General features: G+C 45.8%; 1 protein-coding gene across 1 annotated transcript; it reads right to left on the bottom strand.

Annotated features, from left to right (window-relative positions):
- Window position 1: 1 nt before the first annotated feature.
- On the bottom strand, window positions 2–21,900 carry LOC119401594 (UDP-galactose transporter senju-like; the record flags this gene model as incomplete). The annotated part of the gene is given in 8 exon segments (XM_037668496.2): window positions 2–2,820; window positions 3,083–5,659; window positions 5,989–6,057; window positions 6,059–6,118; window positions 6,120–6,167; window positions 7,233–7,372; window positions 8,798–8,844; window positions 21,783–21,900. Coding segments are annotated over 7 exon segments (1,022 nt in total), but the record flags the coding sequence as incomplete, so codon positions are not given.
- Between the last annotated feature and the right edge of the window lie 1,153 nt (window positions 21,901–23,053).

The raw sequence follows: 23,053 nt of genomic DNA, 5'->3' as shown, positions 1-23,053 counted from the left end.
GTCAGCATGAAGACTCCTTTATTTCGTGCATCAACTGCACTTTCTGTCCTAAAAACAAAATGTGTAAACCCTTCTTGTTTTCCTCTCATTACACTGTAACAACTTATGAAAAACTTTGGTTTCTAACCTTAAGGTCACTGCACATCACAACACCAAACAAAAGAAAACGAAACCCGAGTCCATCAGGCACTATATAACAAATATGCTAACATTCAAACTTCTAAACATTCCTTGCTTTTGGTCCTCCAACCCTTCCTCTCTCTTGAAGCACAAATTAATGACGCAATGTTGCCACAACGTTCTGAATGTTGCCTCTATGTATCCTATGCATCCTAGAAGGGAGCTGGATACGCCTGTGAAAAACGGCAACAAAAACGCAGTTTCGTTGAGACATGCCTAATCTTGCATGGCATGCACGCAAAGATTGCTGTAATACAGTTGCTAGGCATCCTTGATGCTGCAGGTAACATTTATGCTTAAACCACGTTCGGTGAGGATTTAGCTGCAGCAGTTGAAAACTCCTCGGTGTACATGCAAAACAATGTAAAGAAACAAAGTAAATACTAAATGCATATACATTTATACATTCTATATTTAATATAATGTTTCTTCTCGCGTATTGCACACTAAACTTGTTTACTTCAAATCAAAACTTGTATGCAGTCTCGCACCATTCACTGAAAGTATCACCATTTCTGTTAACGGCTAGGGTTGCCACCTTATCCTGAAAAAAAACCGGCCCTTCGACAGGGGGGGGTGTTAACAGGAGATTAAAATAATGTTGAACAATAGACGCTATGTCAATTCTTCGGCATACAGTGCCATTTAATGTAACATTGCTTTCATTGAGCCAAATAAACCCAATGCACAAACAAAAGCAGCACACTCAGCTAACCAACTAGCCTAACTGCTAACATAAAAGTACCCGTGATTGGAATGACGCTTCGCTTATTACTTTGAATGTGCTGCACTGAAAAGGAACCACAATGCTTTGTCCATAAAAAAGCTCTCCTTTGCATCTGAATCCAACAGGCCAGTAGCATTACAGACACAAAGGAACGTTAAAATGTGCATATGCCACAAAAATGTCGGATATTAATGTACCATACATGCGCAATAATACACTCTATTCCAATGATCGCTAGACTTGAAGGGATCCCAGAAAGTGGTTGACTAATAGCGTAAGAGTTTTGGTGATTGACGATAAATATTTACCGTCGTAGTTGTTGAACTGACGCTTATAAAACACCCAAAAAATAAATAATGGCATTATTATAAAAGAAAAACGGCCAATGGTGGCCGATGCGAACCGGCCCGCCATCTGAAAAACCGGCCTGGCCAGTCTAAAATCGGACAGGTGGCAACCCTATTAACGGCATGAAAAAACATGTGACACTTGCTTTCGAAATAAAGGAATTAAAGATTCCAAAGAACTTTGACAATGCCATTAATCCTGTCCATGTTGTATGGACAGTGAATTCGTAGTTTTTGTGTCACCATTATGCTGAGATTCGATATGCAGTCAAAAAAGGGCATCACTCGTATCACAGACAAGGCTTAGCCTGCATTCGAAGTTTCTCGTAGAATTCACAGCATTAAGTTCTGTGGCATTTCATACTATACAACAGGAATCAACGTTACCGAAAGTAAGAAGAGTGAACTACCTGGCTTTTAAAAAGGCAACAATATATTCTGTTACTGGACTCGCTATGAAAATAAAGGAACATCTGCCTAGGGAACCTGCACCATCTCACAATAAACACGTATAAAATGTTCTCTTGTGAAAGCACGACAGACTAGGAGCATTATGAAAAATGCTTGAAAATTAATTTAAATTGCGGTTCACAAAAATGTGCGCTCAATAATTGTTCGTATTCGAAGCTCTGTCATGACAAGAAGTGAAAAAGCTTTGCTGCAAACATTCATTAAGGTGCAATCCCACGGGCATCTTTATGATGATTCAAAGAAACAATGTAGATCGATCCCACAACCATGATGTGGTCTACGTAAACCATGCCTAGAAGTACTGTAGGCTTGTATGAGTTACTTTGCTTGAAAGCAAAGTCTTGGCAATCATTTGATGTTCGCTATGGACTCTGTTATGTAAAAGCTTGCGCCAAAATGTTCAAGCCAATCAAAAGTAATTGCAGAGTCGATGCAGATTTAAAGTGTAAATAATCTGCAGCTGAATAAGCACAGCATCATTTATAACAATATTGTGGCCTAAAATGCAAGTACATCACACACAATTAAATTACAAATAGATACATATGACCAGAATAACTGGTACGTTATCAGCAACTGGGAAGGCATCATTATGTTGAAGCGATGCCATTCAAATCAAAAAGCAGTGCCCTGTGTTTCAAATATACACACATCTCGACAATACATTCCTAATGCATTACGCTCTTAATGCAAACAAGGCAGCATTTCATAATAAGTTAGGCCATTAGCCACATGAAAGTTCAGATTAACCAGAATTTTCAACTCACTGACGTTAAAAGCGACTACAAAATGCTTTGAAAGTTACATAATTGGCAAGGAAGCAAAATGTTGCATTGCTTGTTGGGGTTGCTTGCAACCTCTAACCACTGTAAGCTTAAATTTCTCAAGTCTTCCACAATTACATTTCGCATGATACATGAATGACAGCATGGGTTACATTGCTTGCAGCAAACTTATGCTTTTCAAAAACTTTTAGTAAGAATGACCATTTATATAATATGTGACAAGTAAAAATGAAGTACTGAAGTCCAAGTGATAAAGGCTATATATATATATATATATATATATGGAATAAAAGTGATAGTACGGAATGACCTGGTCACTTAATGAGTGTTTACTGGCAATGGGCTCAACCAATTTTGTGGTTATAATTTTACAAATTGGTGATAAGCTGAAGTGACAGAGAGAAAAAGATGACAAAACTTGCGAACCTTGAACGACTTTGAAGTGTTTGTTAACAAGTGTTTTTATCACTTGGGAGCGCTGATTTGTTCCTCTCAAATTTTGTGTGCTTGCATTGATCTGGATGCCACTCGTCTCACTTATACTGTTTACATAAATAATAGTACGAAATGACCTGGTCCTTTAATGAGTGTTTACTGGCAATGGGCTCAACCAATTTTGTGGTTATAATTTTACAAATTGGTGATAAGCTGAAGTGACAGAGAGAAAAAGATGACAAAACTTGCGAACCTTGAACGACTTTGAAGTGTTTGTTAACAAGTGTTTTTATCACTTGGGAGCGCTGATTTGTTCCTCTCAAATTTTGTGTGCTTGCATTGATCTGGATGCCACTCGTCTCACTTATACTGTTTACATAAATAACACAAATCATCACATGCTTGGGCTTTCCTCGCTTCGATTAAGCATGCATGTTACAAAACATTGCTTTTAGCAAGCAGAAAAAGAAAAGATACTCATCCAGCAGGGCACCTTAACAAACAAAATGTCAGACACATATGGTTTGTCACTTGGCTCATATTCCTGTAATATAATATAGAACCACTTTTATGCAATTATAGATGATGTGTGAAGAATAAACAACTTGGTGCATGTTGTCAATTTGTTCACCTTATTTGCACTATGCACCGACATTTAACTTCTAATCTGCTTTGGAGTCTCAAAATAAATGATAAAACTGCCTGAAAACGTGCTGTTTTTAACTGAAGGGATAGCAACAACATATATCCGTGTATCTATGTATAGTGTCTCTATAGAGTCTATGACTCCTGTATTTAACAATCTCTATTAGGAAAATGTTAGAATAATCAAATTTTATTCTGACTCTTATGATAACTGACTCTTAACATAACTTGTTAACATATAGGCTATAATAAAGCACCTAGGCGTCATACATTCCATCTTGTAATTGTATATTACCGGCGCCTAAAAAAAATTTCATGCCACAACAAATGCCCCCCGCCTTCCAAGGCAAAAAATGCCAGGGGTGTTGGCAAAAACAAAAGCGCCATGTAGATCTGCACAGACCGTAGACGTAGATCACATCTATATTCATAACGCAAACTTTTGTCGACTGTGAAAAGGAAATTGGAAACGAGCTTTCGTGCTACAAGAACAGGCTGCAATACACAGTAAAGGCTATCATTTTTCTTTTGCATTGGTTTCCGTGAACAGCAAATGGAGCAATGTCAATAAAAAAGAAATCCTGCAAAAAAAAAGCACTTGTAGATTAAAGCCCCCATATCAACCCGGCACTGCATAACTTCCACGTTGTCTTGCTAGTACAAGTTGCTGGAGTACCGGATATCTTGTTAATGGCCATTATATGGTTCTTAACACGGCTACTCAAATCCAGAAAGAACACTCTCTCTTCCCCTCCACAACAAAGAAGAAAGGTACACTAACCTTGTTATAAACGTAAGAATTTACGAGGTACCCTTTACTATTGTCTCCATTTGTTCAAGCAAACGAAGACCTGATCGTTGTAAGAATTGTGCAAAATTGAAGGGACCTAGCATTAAGCTACAATCACAAACTATGACGATGTCCCCAACAGGTCACTAGTATTGCCATCAGTTATTGCAATAGTCAATGGAGATTGATCAATATTTCAGTGAGATGCTATAAGGTTTGACAAATCAGCAGACTACCGCTGTCCAAAAATAATATTGCACAGTAATGAAACAACAAAGGCTATTTTTAGAAAGCCATATTGTAGATTATGAATGAAAGGAATAGCATGTACAGTCGCGCTCAATATGACTTGCAACACGGGAGCCTGTGGCCTCATGAGTTCAAAGACTGCGCATGCCTTCCAGTAGCCTTTATTTCCATAACTAAACGCTGTTCTCTCACTGGAGTATGATCCCAAAAATACCATTTAGTTATTGAAATAAAAACAAGTTGAAGCCATGCGCAATCTTCGAACTCATGAGGCCATGTGCTGCCAGTGTTGCAAGTCATATTGAGCGCGACTGTACATATAGACTAGGTTTCCCACAATGCGTGCACTTTACATACAATAGTACCCTCAGGCTTGGCCAGAGAGATGTGACCGATATTGCAACAGTCGTCGTAGACTTCGAAGGTTACCTGTGCACTGCCAGGAAGTCACACCTTATTTAATTAATGTTGTCGTCTATGTAAAAGCTATTTATACATTTAGTACAGCGCTTTTTTCTGCACTCACGGCAGCACTCCGCTGCTTACCACCGTTCACTAGGCCGCGCTCCAAGTCGTCGTCATCGCGACAGCGTGGCATCTCTTTGGGCTTGTTCACAACGGGCTGTTGGGAGTAGCAGTAGATGGCGATGGACACGATAGCAATCGCCATGACGGTGTACGCGTCGACGGGAATCTTGAAGATAATCCAACAGAGCACAGCCATCACAGACAGGTCTAGCGCGCTCGCGAACGTCTTGAGGATCGAGTTGAGGCTCTTCAGAAAGACCGACGTCACGATGCCGCAGATGGCACCGTTGACGATGATAGCGATGACTAGCGGGTTGACGAGCGTCGCAACCGAAGCACGAGAGAACGCGCTCCATGCTTCGCCGCGCACCAGCAGCACGGCCGCGTTGCAGACGATCGAGTCAATGTACATGAACACGTTGTGGATCATGATGTCAATGTTGACACCCGTATCTTTGAGCAGGAACTCATTGTAGACGCCAGCAAAGCAGGAACAGAAGACCTGCAAAATGAGTGCATGCTAAGGTGAACTGCAAATTGAAAGCTCGTTTAATTTAGCTCAGCCAATTTTCCAGCCATGTCTGGATTAACGATGTGGACATCGCAGTGGTGCCAGCCACTAGATGGAAGAAAGTGTCAAGAGCGAAGCATGAGAGAGGAACTCAGCTGCAGAACGTCATGCACACGTCTGAGCGGTGATAACGGTGTGCCGCTATGTTTCAATGTCAATGCTGGTCGCATCCTAAACATATGTTGCTGCAAGATTGTCAAAGTGCACTGGCAATCTTTAAGACAGTATGATGAGCCTTTCAAAACTCGAAGTATACTCACTTGCAGCAGCAGCAGCAACATGTGAGCACTGAACAAACTGCTGAAGAAGCCGGCCACGTTGCCGACCTGCAGCATGTGGCGACTTCGATGGCAGACCAAGATGTTTCACAATGCATCCTGCAGTCAGCAGGCAGCAGGGACAGCCACTGCTTTCGTGTCAGCTGCTTCTTGAAGAGCACCTGCACACGAGAAGCATACACATCACGCAGACAAGTTGCCTTGGTTCTAGCATCTGTTATCATTCTAATAGCAGAAATACAGTTGCAGGTTATGCAGTGCATTGAGCAAATAACCATCTGTAATAGTGGTTATTTCCCCCAATTTTCATGATGCCTTTAAGTGTATCAGCTAGGGTCAACCTAACATTCCAATGACTCCAACAAAAAAAATCGGTTTATTGTTCCTGAGGTTTCAAAACCACTCTGGTTCCTTCTTTAATTGGCTCCTAAATGCCAGGAACAATAGATTTGATTGGAGTTATTGTAAACTCCTAATTCAATTATCCAACCAGATAGGCAATTCTGTTGAAATGATCAGCTTCCAACCAGGGTATAACTAACCACCAAGCATATCGCTCGCGAGCTTTAACGGAGGGCTGGGGTTACTGGGGGCATATGTCACGGTGTTGAACTAAGGTAGTAAAAAATACTCGTTTGATTCAAGTTCAGACACGTTCCGAGAGTAACGAATCAAATTTGGGTTCAGCTCAGGCTAAAATATGTTTAGGTGCAGTTTTCAGTAAGGATCGGATTCGGTTCAACAATCTGGCACAAACGGGAGCAGGCGTGTAGGTGGTGGCATCTTGTAGTGCAGAGTTTAACTACAGGCAACACAGAATTACTACTGCAATAACTGATGATATGCCACTTATGCATACGCATCGGCAGTGACGCAGTTGACAACATGCAGTTCATTTTTGCTGGCAGAACTTGGTGTACAGTCTGACAACTGTGTCTGTATGAGCATGGAATAAAACGTTGTTCCATTCCCGCCCGGCTGGGAGTAATTACTGCATTCTGGATGCAATATTAAGCCGTCACAGAGAGACAACAATTTTGTTCTATGAAATGCTTGGACAAGTACACCCACATAATCTAAAGACATTTAATGCACTGCTGAACAAGGCGTCACAAGGTGCATCACTATGTATCCCTACCAGTGTTAGTCACTGCCATGCACGTTCACATTTTCATTGCGAGAAAATAGGTTAAATCTCTAATTATTAACTTTGTGAGCACACTCACCTGAAAGGACAGGCCTGTGATGACCACCCTAAACTGCAACAGCAGGTTGTAAGTGGTCGGGTCAAATGCGGCCAGGTTGACGAAGGCCAGGTTATTGTAGAAGCAGTACAGCAGCGCAGGCACGAAGTACAAGAAGAGCACTGGTGTGGGGAGAATGAGGCAGCGTCTTTTATGCACACAGTCAAAGCTTGTAAAAACAAAGTCCAGCAGGCAAGAAAAAAATCTTTCTTATATCCAATAATTCGTTATAAATGTATTTTCGTAACACTGTTTTAACGGCAACACTATTATTCATTTACTTGTAATAACTGATAATTTATTAAATCTGTATTTGCTATAACGAGATTCAAATATACACAATCAGTGTGGTATCCTAAGCAGTGTGCAGTTTTCATGTATCACAAGATAATTAGCTTCTTGTATGATTAACTTACTCACTACATGAACTGCACTTGTTAAGTTTGGTGAAATGGTTGTCAACTTGTTGTGACAGCATAAGTATATAAATGCTGTAGAGCAGAAGCGCAGCCAGAAATTTTTTACGGGGAACTTTGATGTATGTTTGTTCATGTGTTTGTACGTGCGCATGTATATATGCACATGTATACATGCACATATATAGCACATACACATGAAAAACTGAAAAATGTCGGGGGGGGGGGGGTGTTGAACCCCCCCTCACTACACCAGGGCTGTAGAGGTCAATTCAGGAGGACAACTTTGAGCATGCCGATACATATCCTTGTGTACATGCATCATAATATATATGTCGAAAAGATGTGGGCAAGCAGCATTTATGCAAATTTCTTTCTATCATTTGACTTTTTTTTGCTTATCACGACCATCGAAGGGAAGAAACTTCACTGGAACAGATCGATTACATTATTTTGATCCCGACTTACTCCTCATTTCAGTGCAAACAAGCACAAAATAGTGCATAAACTAGGACTTCAAGCAAAAGCGCGTTCTAGGCCAAATTCCAAAGGGATTTCTGTATAGAAACTACTACAGTAACGTAAAACAATGACTTGTGGTCATGCAAAAGTACATGATCAGGCAAGTCCTGCGCAAATGTGCAAGTATCAACTCTTTTTTTTTTTTTTTTTTACTCAGAACAGCATGAAATGAGACATGTTCTGCCGTATATTGTACAGTTATAAATTCAAATTGACCAACCAACAACGTTTCAAGTTCTCAAATGAATACATTTTTTCGCCAGCCGTAGAAATGCCTGCACACAATGCCCTGCAGATCGCAAGGAAGGCAGAATAAGGCAGAAATAATTACGATTTTACCCGATAATTGAATAAAGTAGACTGCTTTTATTGGAAGGAAAAAACAAGTGTGCATGCCACTTACATTTATCAATTTTCTTGTTCTTTTTTTTTTTCATGTAAATGAAGGCCTCACTCGCAAAAATGAAGTTGTTCAAAAAGAGCGCTTTTCCCATGCAGCTACCATTTTCCCTCACTCAAAATTTGCTGTCAAGTCATTCACTATGAATCACAGCCCAACGCACCCAACTCTCAAATTCCAAGCCATCGCATCCTTATATATACACATACCTTTTCGGTTTTTGCTGACTTCCACGAGCAGGGACTGAAATGGATGGCTGTGAAAGGAAGGCAGGAAAGCATATTTGAATAACGCAAACCTTGATTGTATCCTCATAGCCATCTTACAAAATGTGGAGACTAAAATTTTGTAAACTTTCATCGTATTTCATCAGCACGAAAAAACTTATAAACTCAAAAACAGACTAGCATTACATTCTGCAGAACTTCTCACTAATCTTTCCAACCTCGTGTTTTTAATCCATAGGCATATACACAAAGGGGGGAGGTGCATTCTATTTACTCTGTCGGACCTGCCCTGTCATTGTTTAACTAGCAGGGTTAGGGCCATGCCGATTTTTGACGATAATGGCAGCCAAGGACCTCTGATGCTGCACTCTAATAACTATACTTCCCAACTTTAACCCCGCAAGGCCTGGAACCAAATACAGGCTGCTGTGAGAAAGACATCGTCACTTCATTCTCCTTTTTGCATCCATTGCAAAGTTTGTTTTGTTTCGGAATATACCATTGGGAGGGGGCATGGGTTGCTGCGGCAAAACTTCGCTAAACCTTGCGCACGCGTATGTTTGAATGTGTACGAAAAATATACAGCATGCTAATAGCATCAGAAATATTGATACACTGACTGATAGCGTGGCATCCACGATTAGCTCTGGTAGGCACTGTTGCCAGAGCTGATCACGAAGGCCAAGCTCAGAGCATCATGTCAGAACATACCGATGTGTGCATCAAAAGTGCACTGCAATAAGGTTGACATTTTGGCTGGTTGGCACAATTCCGCTATGAAACAAAGGTAGCGCAAGATAATCACAAACAGCTGAACAACACACTGCAAAGGCTTACTTGCAACATAAAGTTTATTGAAAGAAACAGAAAAGCTATCAACACAAACCAACTGCACAGTTGCCCGAACAGAACATTAGTAAATTACTGGCGAACTATAAAAAAATTACGAAGCCGTCATTTATTGCAATATTTCCACCCTTGCACTGTGACACTTTCGGTGCGAATATATACAATACAATTATATAATATATACGGCAGTTATACAATATATACACCAGATAGAAAATCTCATACGCAAGAAAGTAAAAATGTGGATACAATAAAAAATAGAAGATTACAAGCATACAAGTATGTACGGTTGAATGCAGCACGCAGCTCGGAAGTGCACCTTTTAATTTCAAAGACAATAATGACAATGAGGGCGCTGAAACAATTGTATTAGTTTATATTGCTGCTCCGTGAGCCGAAATATGTCAGGCGCTGAAGCCATCCGCTCCTACCCGCTCCGCGCGTGCCACGCTATCTTGCACAACACAAGCCTGCCCAAAACACCTTTTCAAATTCTCACGCCAGGGGGGCGCCATATTGAAATGCGCGCCGCCTAACGTGCAAGATTGGCGAAATCGCCATCTTGGGCTGCGCGTACTCGAATCGGCGCGCTATCCATTGGTGTGAGATCTCTGCTAAAGGTCGTGTTTGCTGATTTTTCGTTTCTTTAGACTGTTTTGTTTGGTGTCGTCGCTGCCACTGACCGATTCGTCTCTGTCTGAACCGTTCGCTGGCGCGCATTCGCGCTTGCAACGCAAGAATGAGCTCCGCGTCTGCGAACGGCAGTGCTTCGTCGTCGGTACCAGTAGCAGCAAGCGTAGTAGAAGGTCGATCACGGCGTGAAGTGTTAATAATCGGTAACTAGAATGTCTTGCAGCTGTCTACCGATTTCCTTTATTGGCGTACTTAATCGGTAACTAGAATGTCTTGCAGCTGTCTACCGATTTCCTTTATTGGCGTACTTAACGTCTACGGATCATTCATCAGTTTCAACCTCCGCGCATACTCGTTCGCGATGCGTAAGTTTGTCAGCTGTAAACTGTAAACACCGCACAATTCTTCTTCACAGATGCCTTGACCTACATTCACCCCAACGACGCCGAAGACTATGTCGAGGACACGTGTGGAGTGGCCAGGAATACGGCGAGGAAACATTGTTAATATATCGTTGAGGCGAATGTGTGGGGTCTTTGCCAGGTGTGCAACTACGAGGCACTGGAGTCGCACAACTACGTGCAGTCTGGCTGGGTGGGTCAGTCACTGGAGCACAATGTGAAGGAAAAAGTCGTGCTGGTGAAGGAGAATGTGACACCGTCGCAAGCCGTGAACAGTAGGCCCCATCGCGCGTGGGTTGCCGCGAGGCCCTTCGGTGAAGTACGGCGCGCGCAGGCTGCACATGCGTAACCGGACAAGGCGGAGTTTGCAGCCGTGTCGGCCGCTGCATGTGTTATGGACGATATGAAGTACGAATCCGTAACATTCCTACGAGTTACTAGGTGAGTCATCAGTGGCTTGCGTACCCTCCTATCCAGGGTGCTGCACGAGAACGTTGTTCTCGTCGGTTTTCTTGCCGCCAACGAAATACCGGGAAGAGAGGCGTGACGATGGCGACACGCGGAAGTTCTTCCGATTTACTGAAGCCACCCACTGCTGCCGCAATTCAGGCGACGAAGGAAAAACGATGCAGCGCAAACATGCCACACTTGCACTTATCGCGTGGCGTGGCGTACTGTGCTGCGGATACACGATTGCACCTAAAATATTGCACTTCTGCTGCTTGTTCGTTCACTCGTACACGACACAGTGATGGCCAGATGACTTGCTATGCGAATGCAGTAAATTTTCTGCCGTGATAGTCACTTCGTATCGGAGACGGGTGCATAACACAGTCACACAAACGCATACCAAGGCAACACAAGCACGGCAGTGGCGCAGCCCAAAGCACGATGGCAACACTGAGAGCATACCCTCTACCCCTGCAGCTGACTGGTTCGAGGCTGCTCCTGTGAAAAGGTCTAAAATCGGCTGCCGCGCTTCGACCATCTGGGCGGGGCCTCTCCGGAGCTGCGCCGCCGACCTTATTCTCGCCGCTGAGCCAACCTTTATCGCCGAGCGGCTTCATTTTCATACACCCGCATCGCGAATATGAGAATGCACGCCCGCGGGTAAAAATTTACACCCGAGGAAAGGAAGACCCACTGAAAATTAAGGGTACTTCTGGCATGAGTCGCTGATGATGCACATATGTTGATCCGGAGATCATGAAAACGTTGCAAGCATGAAGCATTCAAAAGCTCCACGCCTGCAGTGTTTGCCAACAAAAAAAACTGAACCCTGTTCAGGACAAATAAAAATCTTGCGTAAACGTATATAAAAAATTACAGCATATCCACGGGTGAATAGCTTGGGCGAAGCTCCTGAAGCAATCATGGTTACACCGTGAAATGTTCAGTGGTTTCGCCCAGCAGTAATCAAAGCGATACGCCGCTTTGATTACTGCACGCCATCTAGCGTGCAGGGTGCCGCTGCTTTTTTTCTTCTTTTTTTTTGCACACATATTGCACACATCTCCATGGGACAGCGCCATCTAGTATATCGTCACCCAACTGCAGTTTGCATGCATCTCTATGGGACAGCGCCATCTATTGAATGATACGGGAGACGCGACGGCGGGGGCACGCCGTATGGAGCGACGACCGACCAGGTGATGCTATAAGAAGCTTCGCCCCTAAAACTTCATTTGTGCCTTACAAATTAAGTTGTCCTCAAACTAACTATATCCCTCTCATGGCAGGCCCTGAGTACCCCAGCCCACAGCAGCATACGTGCTACAGTTTCTGTTATCAACATCATCATGCATCGCATCGCATGATATGATAATGATAACAACATATCGCACGTGTCGCGCCGCAATGCAATTAAGCACGCGTGCAGAGAAGATGCTGCAAAGAGAAAGTAGACGACGGCAGTTGCACGCGCTCCATAGTCACGTGAAGGGCGACATTTTATCGCAGTCCGCCATTTTTCTTTACTATAAATTATTTTTTCGCATATTCCTTTTATTTTATTTTTTCACAAAGTCTACTGCCGCACGCTTCGTGGCCGATCCCCCGTAGTGGGTTGAGCTATTCCCCTAAGGAACCAACCAACCAAGTCCGCCACGAGCCACGGAGCCAGCTCAGAGACGCCATCTCTCTCGGAACGCTAGCCTCGACAAAGGCACTCGCTTTCAGGGCAAGTCGCGTACACTTGGACTTCCTCTGTGGGCCAAAGAATATATGCTACGGTCTTAGCTATGGGCCGCAGGTATACATGGCCAGTCGCAAGTCTTCGCTGCAGGGCCAGCTTTATTCGCGTTCGTTCCGTCGCAGACGCTTATTCTCCTGGTCCTCACTAGGCATATCGATGCCTGGCTGCGATCCTGGTACGACGTCCGCGGGCCGTCAAACATTTCCCGGATGCCCGTCTGGCAAAGTGAACCCTATGCGGCAAGGTCGATGCCTAGAGTTACTGTATATGAGAACATATATACAGTAACTCTATCGATGCCCAGCCTAGCTGGCACGCCAACTAATGTCATCGCCCTCCTCGCGCCCGTACCATTCGGACGAGGCCTCAGACATCGGCGGCGGCTCGCTGAAAATCTCGGAGGCCGTGCTGCGACAGTCCAGGAGAAGTGCGTCCACGGGACGGCCAGGACCACGAACAGTGCACGTCCACGACCTACCGGCGAGTTGCGCCAGAATCTTGACTCTCCGTGCGCCGAAGTTCACCGGACCTACCAGCCATCATCGCCTTCGGTGCTACTGTTCATGCGCGGCACAGTGGTCGGACGACGATGACATATCTCACAATGACGTCATCAAGGCGCGACCTACGATCGGGTCGAGCTCGTCCTCTGCAGCGTCGTGAACAACATCCGTTTCTACCTCGGTATTGGTCCGCGACTCTGTCATCTTCCTGAACATCCTCAGTGGTTGTCGGGTGCCGGTCGCCCTAACCTGAGGCGACGCTGCAGGAAGGGGAATCTTGGTCAATTGCCTCGCTATCACGCCGGGTCATTGTGCCATGCGTGCTCGAAAGCTTCGGGTGGCCACGAAGATGTTGAGACACGAAAAACTAGATCGCATGTGGGCGGCCTAATGACTTAACCAGGCCCGTAGCCAGGAGGGGAGGGCCCGAGGAGCCCGCCCCCCCTCCCGATATTTTTATGATACATGGTGTTTTACCAAAAATAAATAATGAAACTAGGCGTTTTTCTCAAATAGTCAAGGCTTTCAGCAAGTGCCCCCCCCCCCCCCCAAAAAAAAAAAAAATCTTGGCTACGGGCCTGGACTTAACGAACATATAGTTTCGCGATACTATAAATTCGACGTTACGGCGATTTAAAACCTGTGTGATATTTATAAACAAAGTCAGTAATTGGTTAAACTGGCGTCGGTTCTTTTGTCGTCCTCTCCAGACTCAGTTGCAGGTTTGCGGGAAGCACAAAGCATGTTTGTAGAACTCTCGTTGTAGAAATCGGAGCCTTTCACAAATGCAAGTCTGCATGGATGGACAATCATGCCACCTACAGGCTACATGCTCATTGGCTGAAGGCACCGCCTTGGGCAGCACGGGACTGTCAGAGACGTATAATCAAACAGGGTCCAATCATAGAGGTACGCGTACGTCCCTTCGCAACGCGTCTGATGTCATATATGGACTCGTCATATTTCTGTATATACCGACGTTCGTGGAAAGGCAGATGTATGAGCCGAGACACGAGTGTCTGTATATACATTGACAGCGAGGCGGGCCCAGGCGCGTTTTTGTTGCGCAGCCTTCGACAAACGTCTATTCATACGTTCGGTCGCGGTCAGGGGTATATCGACATCCGCACGGCGGTGCCAGGGGCGTCGTTACGCGAACCGTGACGGAAAGAATGAAACAAGCAAAACAAACAAACCCCGTTGAAAAAACCGTATGTCCATATTACTTGTATCCATCATCATTTACGTACGACGCGCACGCATGTTGCCCTAAAAAGCTCATATGATCACTTAGTATATTATGGCACGGCTCACGCGGGTGCTCTTTCAGAAAGGAAGAAAGAAATGGGAGTTTGATGCGCTGTGCATGGCGATTGACAAAACAGTTGTCATTCGTCATACAAATACCACAGGCCCTCACATTTCGACTGCATGCACTTTACAGGAGACCGAAAGGAAGCGAAATGACATACATGCGCGGGTGACGTGATGGACACGCAACATCGCCGTTAGCGGAGTTGCAGTCAACATAAAACGCGAGCTATTTTCACTGGGAACGGCGCGTCCCACTGCGCGGTCGCGGTCACAATTGGCGACGACGTGGTGGTGTCAGGTCAACCTGACATCCGCTCGACAGACGGTAGCGAGCTCCTTCTTCCCTGAACATTTCCTTCCTGTCGAGTGCACGCATTAACACAACAAAGTATGGTCAGATTATGTGCTTGTTGTACTGTGTATAGCACGAGGGACTCGGGTGGTTGTTATGATCACCAAGAAATTTACTTAGCCAATGTACAGTGCGTTTATTACACATTTTTTTTTACTTTCTATATGCACCATAACCGTATTCGCAATGCCCACGAACTATAGGTGGCGCGTCGTGCTATTCAAGATGGCGCCGGGAGGAGGGTCAACCCGTTTGTTAGCATAGGAACAGATAGTACGTGCGGACGTACGGCCCGTGCCACTTTCACCGGATGAAGTCATGAGCCGCGCTGAATTGGATATGAGACTAAAATACTTTCCCAAACCATGGAAAGTGCAAAGTACTCGCCACCTAATTATTTGCTGCGGTGTGAAAGGTTATCTTTCAGCTCCGTTACCGTGCATAACGATGCTTTGCGAAATCCTGTACGTGCTACAGAAACCTGCATGAACTAAAATGACGTATGAGCTGAACGGCACTGCGATGTAGTAGTACCGAGCTGCCTGACCGATTTGCCGCAGTAGTAGGCCGCCAGCGAGTAGCGTCATCGCTGCTGCACGGGACACGCACGTTAACGTGGTGATGGTTGCAAACAATAATACGCCGTCGTCATTACTTGCGCATCGGGAACGCGGATGTACGTCTTCAACGAACACGAGCATTTACATCCATTCAAGTAGCGCTTGTGTCCCCAGCCATGCTGAGACTAGCCGCGTGCAATTCACTTCACTCGCATGCAGATTCGATCAGCACGATCCCAATATGAATATCGAAAGATGCACACGTATGCTTTTCGCAACGTCGAAGAAGTTAGCCGAGAGGCGTGGATTGTGGCCGTGACTGCACATTCCATCGCTCTAACCATTTCGCTTCGCTGGTCGAGCTCGAGCGTGTTTGCGATGCGGCGCTTCCATAATATCCACAATAATTTGATACATGCAATGCACAAGAGGAAACTATGCTTTTATTGTGATCTCGCTCAAGGATATTATACGTTAAATACAATCAAAGTGACTTACAAGCGTGAAAAGAACATTAACACACGAGGGGACGTGAGTTGCACACTCGCTCCTCGTGAGTTCAGCTGATCGTTCATCGTCGCTGTCACAGCTGTCACTCTCGGTGCCTTCACAGTCTTCTAGTCCAGTGAAACAATCCTGTCGTCAAGATGGTTCTTTCAACATCACAGCTGAAAGCAATCCGAAGAATTCCTTCGCCGAACGACTTCGACCACTCCGCGTCACCACGTTATTAGAGAGACGCTCTGGGGTCTGGGCGCGAAGAACATTACCAACATTACCCTTACCCTCGGATCGGTCAACGAGCAAATCGCTTGCAGTGTGCTGCCACCTATCAACAAACGTACAAAAACAAGCGGCGCAGCGCTGGCTTCTTCAGGGTTATTCAGGGAAAGGACAAAGGCACCTAATTTCTGTCTGACTATAGGGACCGGCGCAGTGCCTTGTAGGGGTGGGGGTAAGGAGGAATAAAAGAATAGTAGGAAACATAGAGAGAAAAGTGAGAGGAGCCAATCCATCCAACGAAGAGAAAAGAGGACAGGAAAGATTGGGAAACGGTCACGGGAGTTCAGGGACGGAGTCCGCGAAACACAGCTAGAGGCACAGTGCACAACATCGACGAACGGAGAAGGTCCCGACGTTGAGCGGCGCACGGCATAGCGGGCGAGGACTCCGTCACGGGGCGCGGTCAGCGAGAGGTACGAGGAGTATCCAGGACATCGCGGCCGGCACTTCCGTCGTGCTTGAAATCCAGCTGAGCGAATCCGCGCTGGCCTGTGAACCAACCACCAGCAAACTGGCGAAGGACGGTGTGGAAAGCGTTTCGCTTCACGAAAGGCGTGGAGCAGACGCGTCCTCGAATGATTGAAACGTCGCTCGCACGATTAGTAACAGCGCTTTGCTGACACAAGGATAGAGGCCCTATTTTAATGTATCGACAACTTGAGATCGCTGAGTTTTAAAGAGCACATCGCGAGCCCGCGCGACCTCCCGCGTACAGTGTTATGGGATCATGCTCTACAAGAAACACTGACCAATGCTATATGCAAGTAAAATAGGGTGAGCTTCAACTGAATATGTTCAGACGATTAACATTTAACTAACTACGTGGCTACAGAAAGCCTCGCGAAGCTGATAGTATGCGTACGCTGTGGGCTAGCATTGAAAGCGCGAGTTGCCACGTATTTTCTGAAAACTTCGCGTCTCGCAAGAACGAATCCGATTTCTGATGTCACGGAGGGCCGGTTTGTTCACTGATGCAGGGAACATGCAAAAGGTGTAGTTTCCTTCCTTGCCATGCGTTTAACACTGAGGTTAGCACAGCCGACAAGGGACCGACTGCGTAGTGCTGCCATTTATCGTCTACTAACCCTCCTCGAGAGGACGCTCCCTGAATTCGCTTGGCGGCGCGACAGTCTATGGGCATTGCGACTAGGCACAGCTGTACTACAGGGGAAAGCAGTAGTGATGCTGTGTGTGTGTGTGGTGTGTGTGTGTGTGTGGTGTGTGTGTGTGTGGTGTGGTGTGGGTGTGTGTGTGGGGTGTGTGTGTGTGTGTGTGTAAATACATATGCAGGCCGGATCCCCGTCGATCCCGGCCGGCTGTCGATCGCTGCTAAACTATACAAGGCTATGCTATGCCCTCAGGGGCGTAGCCAGAAATTTTTTTCAGTGGGGGGGGGGTTCAACCATACTTTATGTTCGTGCGTGCGTTTGTATGTGTGCGTGCCTATATATGCAAGCAAAACTGAACAATTCGGGGGGGGGGGGGTTGAACCCCTCCACCACCCCCTTGGCTACGCCCCTGTTTACCCTCCTCCCTTTCTTCCTCTTCACCCTCACGGATCCCTTACGCATGGCTATGCTATGGTAGGAGCTGCTTGGCACATACCCGCTTTCCGTGGCGCGCATGCCCACTTAGGAGCTTTCACGGACCAACCTGGAGCTTAAACAGCTCCAATGGGAATTTCCGCGTTCGTTCACACTGCACACAACTATAGAAAAGACACGGTACACGTATACGGCGCGAAACGCAATCCAAGCGATGCGTCAGCGTCCCCTCCCCTCCGCCGAGATCTCACACCGCCCTGCTGACAAAAAGCGCGCCCGTGTGTCGACTCGCTCGTCAAAGGCGAGGCGGCGGCTATGGAGGCTCTCGGACAACGCAACAGCCCGACTGCGCGCGCGCACCACGCATGCTCGACCCGAATCGCATGCCCATTCCCACACACGCACGGTACATCACTCGTGTATATATTACACATATACAAAGGGACAGTGCTGCCGCAATTCCTTCCTCCACCCCCCCCTCCCCCCCCCCGTCTCGCACATCACACAGACATACAAAACTACGCGCACTTTGTCCGGCAGGCATACCAGCGTTCGTTGACGCAGACGGCGGAAAATCCTTCGAAGCATGGCATCTCGGAGGATATATATGTTCGAAGCGTGCAGTTTGCTATCAAGAAGTCTGGAGCAATGGATAACAGTGGTCTGTATATAGAAGAGTGGTTCAATCAATAATGTATATGGCAGCTTGAAGCTTCGTTCTATTATTTGAAGTTGATCATATTTGAAGTTCATTATCAAGTTGAACACTGCAACAGGCCTCTTAAGCGCTCACGACACATTACGACAGTTTCGCTCAGAGAAATTTCGCCGCCAATTTTATTTGTGCTGTTTGCAGGAAACTGAGCTAGTGATTTCAGGCGCTTGCAGAAAACCCGTCACCGCAGCTTCAGCGATACACACCATCCTTGAAGGGTTAGAAACTGCGCACGCTCGAGTAGTCATACTCGCGCGCATGCGCAATATCTTGTCCTTCAATGCTGCCCCCACGGAGGAAGGAAAAAGTTAGGAGGGAGCATTACGCATGTCAATTGATGCCCACTGTGCCGGCCCATCATGTGATCAAAACGTCAGAGCGCGCGGTAGGTTTTAGTATGCTCCCAGTTAAGATTTGTTTTCGAAACACCTCTGTGAGCCTGCCGGTCTGCGCCCGAACACATGCGATGGAGGCAGGAAAAAAAAAAAGAGAGTGAGCGTCACGTCACACTCTTGAAGCCTATGTCCAGGGGCGTAGCCAAGGGAGGGGAGGGGGGATTCAATCCCCCCCCCCCCCCCCACGAAAATGTTCAATTTTGCTTGCGTATGTATACACGCACACATACAAACGCACGCACGAACATAAAATATGATTGTACTCCCCCCCCCCCCCCCCCCCCCCGCGAAAAAAATTTCTGGCTACGCCCCTGCTATAGTCATAAAAACAAAATAACGAGAAATAGATCCTGGTCACGCTGATAGACAAGCGCTACTATTGGTCAGCTCGAGTTAGGGTCTGCTGCAGGAGTTGCGGGGGCCTAATCCGAACCTGGACGCGTTGCGCGTCCCGACGCGTCTAGCCCCGGCAAGCCAACGCGTCCTCTGACGCGTTGGCCTGCCGGGGCTAGCGGAATCACGCTCTCTCCTAGTTACTTAACAGCGAAGCTGTTAATGCTAGCCGTAATTTGTGCGTCCTGCGGGTATGTGCCGTGGTGCGGCCTATCTGAAAACTATCATCATCATAAAACGGGTACGCGCCACAGAAATTGGGTAAATCCCACTGCTCACCACTGGTCCACTATAAAGATGAAGAAGAAAACTATCGCATTCAAACTGTACCAACAAGCTACAACCAAGTTCTGCCTAGCTACAACTATAGAATAAGCAGTCCGTAGATATATGAGAGGTGCGAACGCTGGGTTTCAGCGCGAGGTTCTGTCTATGGAGTTTGGACATCCGGGTCGTGTCTGTGGCTCTTTGTGGTTTAACTCGAACCTCTCTGCGCTGAGAATAAACGTTGAAACAACCTAGCATCACCTAGCCAAAGCCTAGCAACCACCTATAGGCAACCTAGAAACAACCTGCATCGCCTATAGCTAAGGCCTATCAAAACCTATAGAAGCAACCAGATTAGACTTCAGATTTCGTCCAGTTTCGCTGTTTCAATTGGTCCAATTGCGCGGCTTAGTGAAAGCTTCACCAATATTTTTTTTCTCTTTCCTCTATGGCCGAGCAAGAAAGCTTCGATTAAAATAAGCTATATACCGGGCACCAAACCCCCAAAGTCTCCGCAAGACTCATTCCTTGCGTGATCGTTACGCGAAATGTCACGTGTCTGGCCGACACTGCTGGCTTCACAGAGAGTTCGCGTATAGCAAGGCTGGCAGCGTGACGCAATGCTTTTTTCTTCCTCCATGGGCACACGTCAACGCCATCACAAGAAATTGCGCATGCGCGGGTATGAATACTCACGCATGCGCAATATGTTGTCCTTCATTGCTGTGCTACGCTGAATGAAGGGTTTGCGACGTCCACCTATGAACCCTACGCGGTAGGCGTATGCGAAAGAAAGGATCACGTCGACTTCCACATGCCACGAATGGATTCTCCCTCAGAAACGAATGCTGCAGAGACGTACGTACGTACGTCGTCGTGTATATACACGTCAAATTGTCTGTACGCTTATGTCACGCGCGACCCTGGCACAAAAAGCCGGTGCGTTCGCCAAGAGCCGAAGCGGCATCTGCAAGCTGATCAGGCTCAATTCGAAGAAGACGCGCATACAAGCTAAGCTGACAGCCGCAGATGATGCGCCTGTCAACTGCAATACACGTGTAAAAGGCGACTGGAATTTCATGTATACGTGTTGCTGAGAATTTCCACGCGCCGTTTGAGGACGCGCTTTGACGCAGCGCAGCACGCGCTGTTTCGTGAGAATCGGCAGGGATCTCAAATTGCATCTCCTCATGTCGGAGGTGCCTTGAAAACCTTTCGTACTTTCTGTTTCCTCGTTTACCTATATAAACCTGCGAAGTCGGCGTCGAGGTGTTTGGAAGGAAAGCACCCGAGTGCTGACGCTGCTTTGTACGTCATAAATAATGTTGGTAAAGTTTAGTACGACTCTAAACGATGTTCACCACCGTACGTCTCGACTACACTCTAAGAAAAAAGAGAGTATGTGTTACTCTCTTCTGCGAGACCTGATCTTGCCACGTATATGACTCTCCTTAAAGTGTTACGTTAACTCCCTTTTGCGCCACAGGGTCCTCGTCCGGGCTTGCCACGTATCTGACTCTCTTTAAAACTCTCTTTAGAGATCATTGTACACTCTCGTCGGAGAGTCGTGTGACCCAAAAGAGAGTTAACGTATCTCTTTAAAGAGAGTCATATAAGAGGCAAGTCAGGAATCACAAAAGAGAGTCAAATGACTCTTTTTCTTAGTGTAGGAACCGCTATCGATTTTTCTCATTGCAAGTGGTTTATCTTAGAACCTCCTTGGTAAAGCGTAAAGTTTCGCGCTTCTCAATACGTACACTGCTCCTCCAGCAATCCTACCCTACCGTACAGACTTGCACATATATTATATATATATATATATATATATATATATATATATATATATATATATATATATATATATATATATATATATATACTATCAAACACAGCCACCAAAGAACATCTGTGTTTTTAAGTTCGGAGAATCCGATACCTGGCTTTATAGAAACAGGTGTTGCGCCAGCCGCACAAGAGGCGGGCTTATCGCGAGCAAAAGCGGTGAACGCCGGTAAATTAGAAAGGCTACTATCATCATCATTCATAGAAGTGTCATGCACTCACTCTCTCAGGTAAAGCAGCGTGGCGGCGAACAGCTTGCAGAGCTCGGTGAGCATCACCACCGTGGTGACGTTGTAGTCGTACCGGTCCTGGGAGTTCTTGGTCGCCGTCACCAGGATGCCTGCGCACGAAATACACATTCTTTATAGAGAGTTTTGGTGAGGCGTAAGTATACCTGCTGCGATGGTCTGTAAACTAGGCGTGTTTCAGCGAACGCGTTAGAAAACCTCCCTTCCTTTTAGAAGAACGAACCTGCCTTTCTTTACAGCTTTTGTGAAGTCAACGATCGAAGTTTAGCCGCGAAACATACATACATACATACATACACACATACATACATACATACATACATACATACATACATACATACATACATACATACATACATACATACATACATACATACATACATACATACATACATACATACATATATGTTTTGCCTTTCCACAATCTATCTCTTAGCAACTCATTGAAAAGACAGTTATTTAAATATGCCCAAAAGTACTTTTACATGCAGGGAAATGTGGACACCTAATTGTTCCCTGTTATTTAGGGTCATGAAAATGACATATGTACAAAAGCAATAATAAATTGTTATTTGACGTAAATTTGAGAAGCGCATAGGAATAGCTGGGCGAGCATATGTATTTCATAAGCAGAATGTTTAATACTTTGGTAAGCGGTTTGCTTATATAAATATATATCTACAGATGACCACTGCAACGTATTAAATTTAGGAGCACCAAATTCAGCGGATACCGCTATATGATAAGGCCACCTAACTATGCCATTCGCCGAGCGCAAGTGCGCTGAATTATCGCCATGCACAGCATGAAGACCCTTTTCCTCTTTCCCATTCTAAAGCCATCAGCGTAAAAGCCCATAAAACAAATAATAATCTGGAATTTTACGTGCCAAAACCACGATATGATTATGAGACATACGCCTTCCGGGAATTTCGACCACCTTGGGGTCCTTTAACGAGCACCGACATCGCACAGTACACTGGCCTCTAACATATCGCGCCTCCATCTAAATGCCATGGCTGGAATCGAACCCACGTCCTTCGGGTCAGCAGCCGAGCACCGTAACTATACTGTGTTCCAGTGCGGCGGCCAGCGCAAGCAAAGTAAGTACACAGATAGCAAACTGCTAATGGCGCGACCGTGGAAGCCGAAGCTTCCGCGATAAGAAACCGCGACAATTCACCGCGCCAAAGCCGGCGCCACGCAGTAACGATTTTGAACAGCAAGAACAGCTCCTTGTTGTTA

Source organism: Rhipicephalus sanguineus, chromosome 8, assembly GCF_013339695.2.
Source record: "Rhipicephalus sanguineus isolate Rsan-2018 chromosome 8, BIME_Rsan_1.4, whole genome shotgun sequence".
Lineage (NCBI taxonomy): Eukaryota > Metazoa > Arthropoda > Arachnida > Ixodida > Ixodidae > Rhipicephalus > Rhipicephalus sanguineus.
The sequence above is the reverse complement of the archived record's forward strand: the minus strand, read 5'-3'. Positions and strand labels throughout refer to the sequence as shown.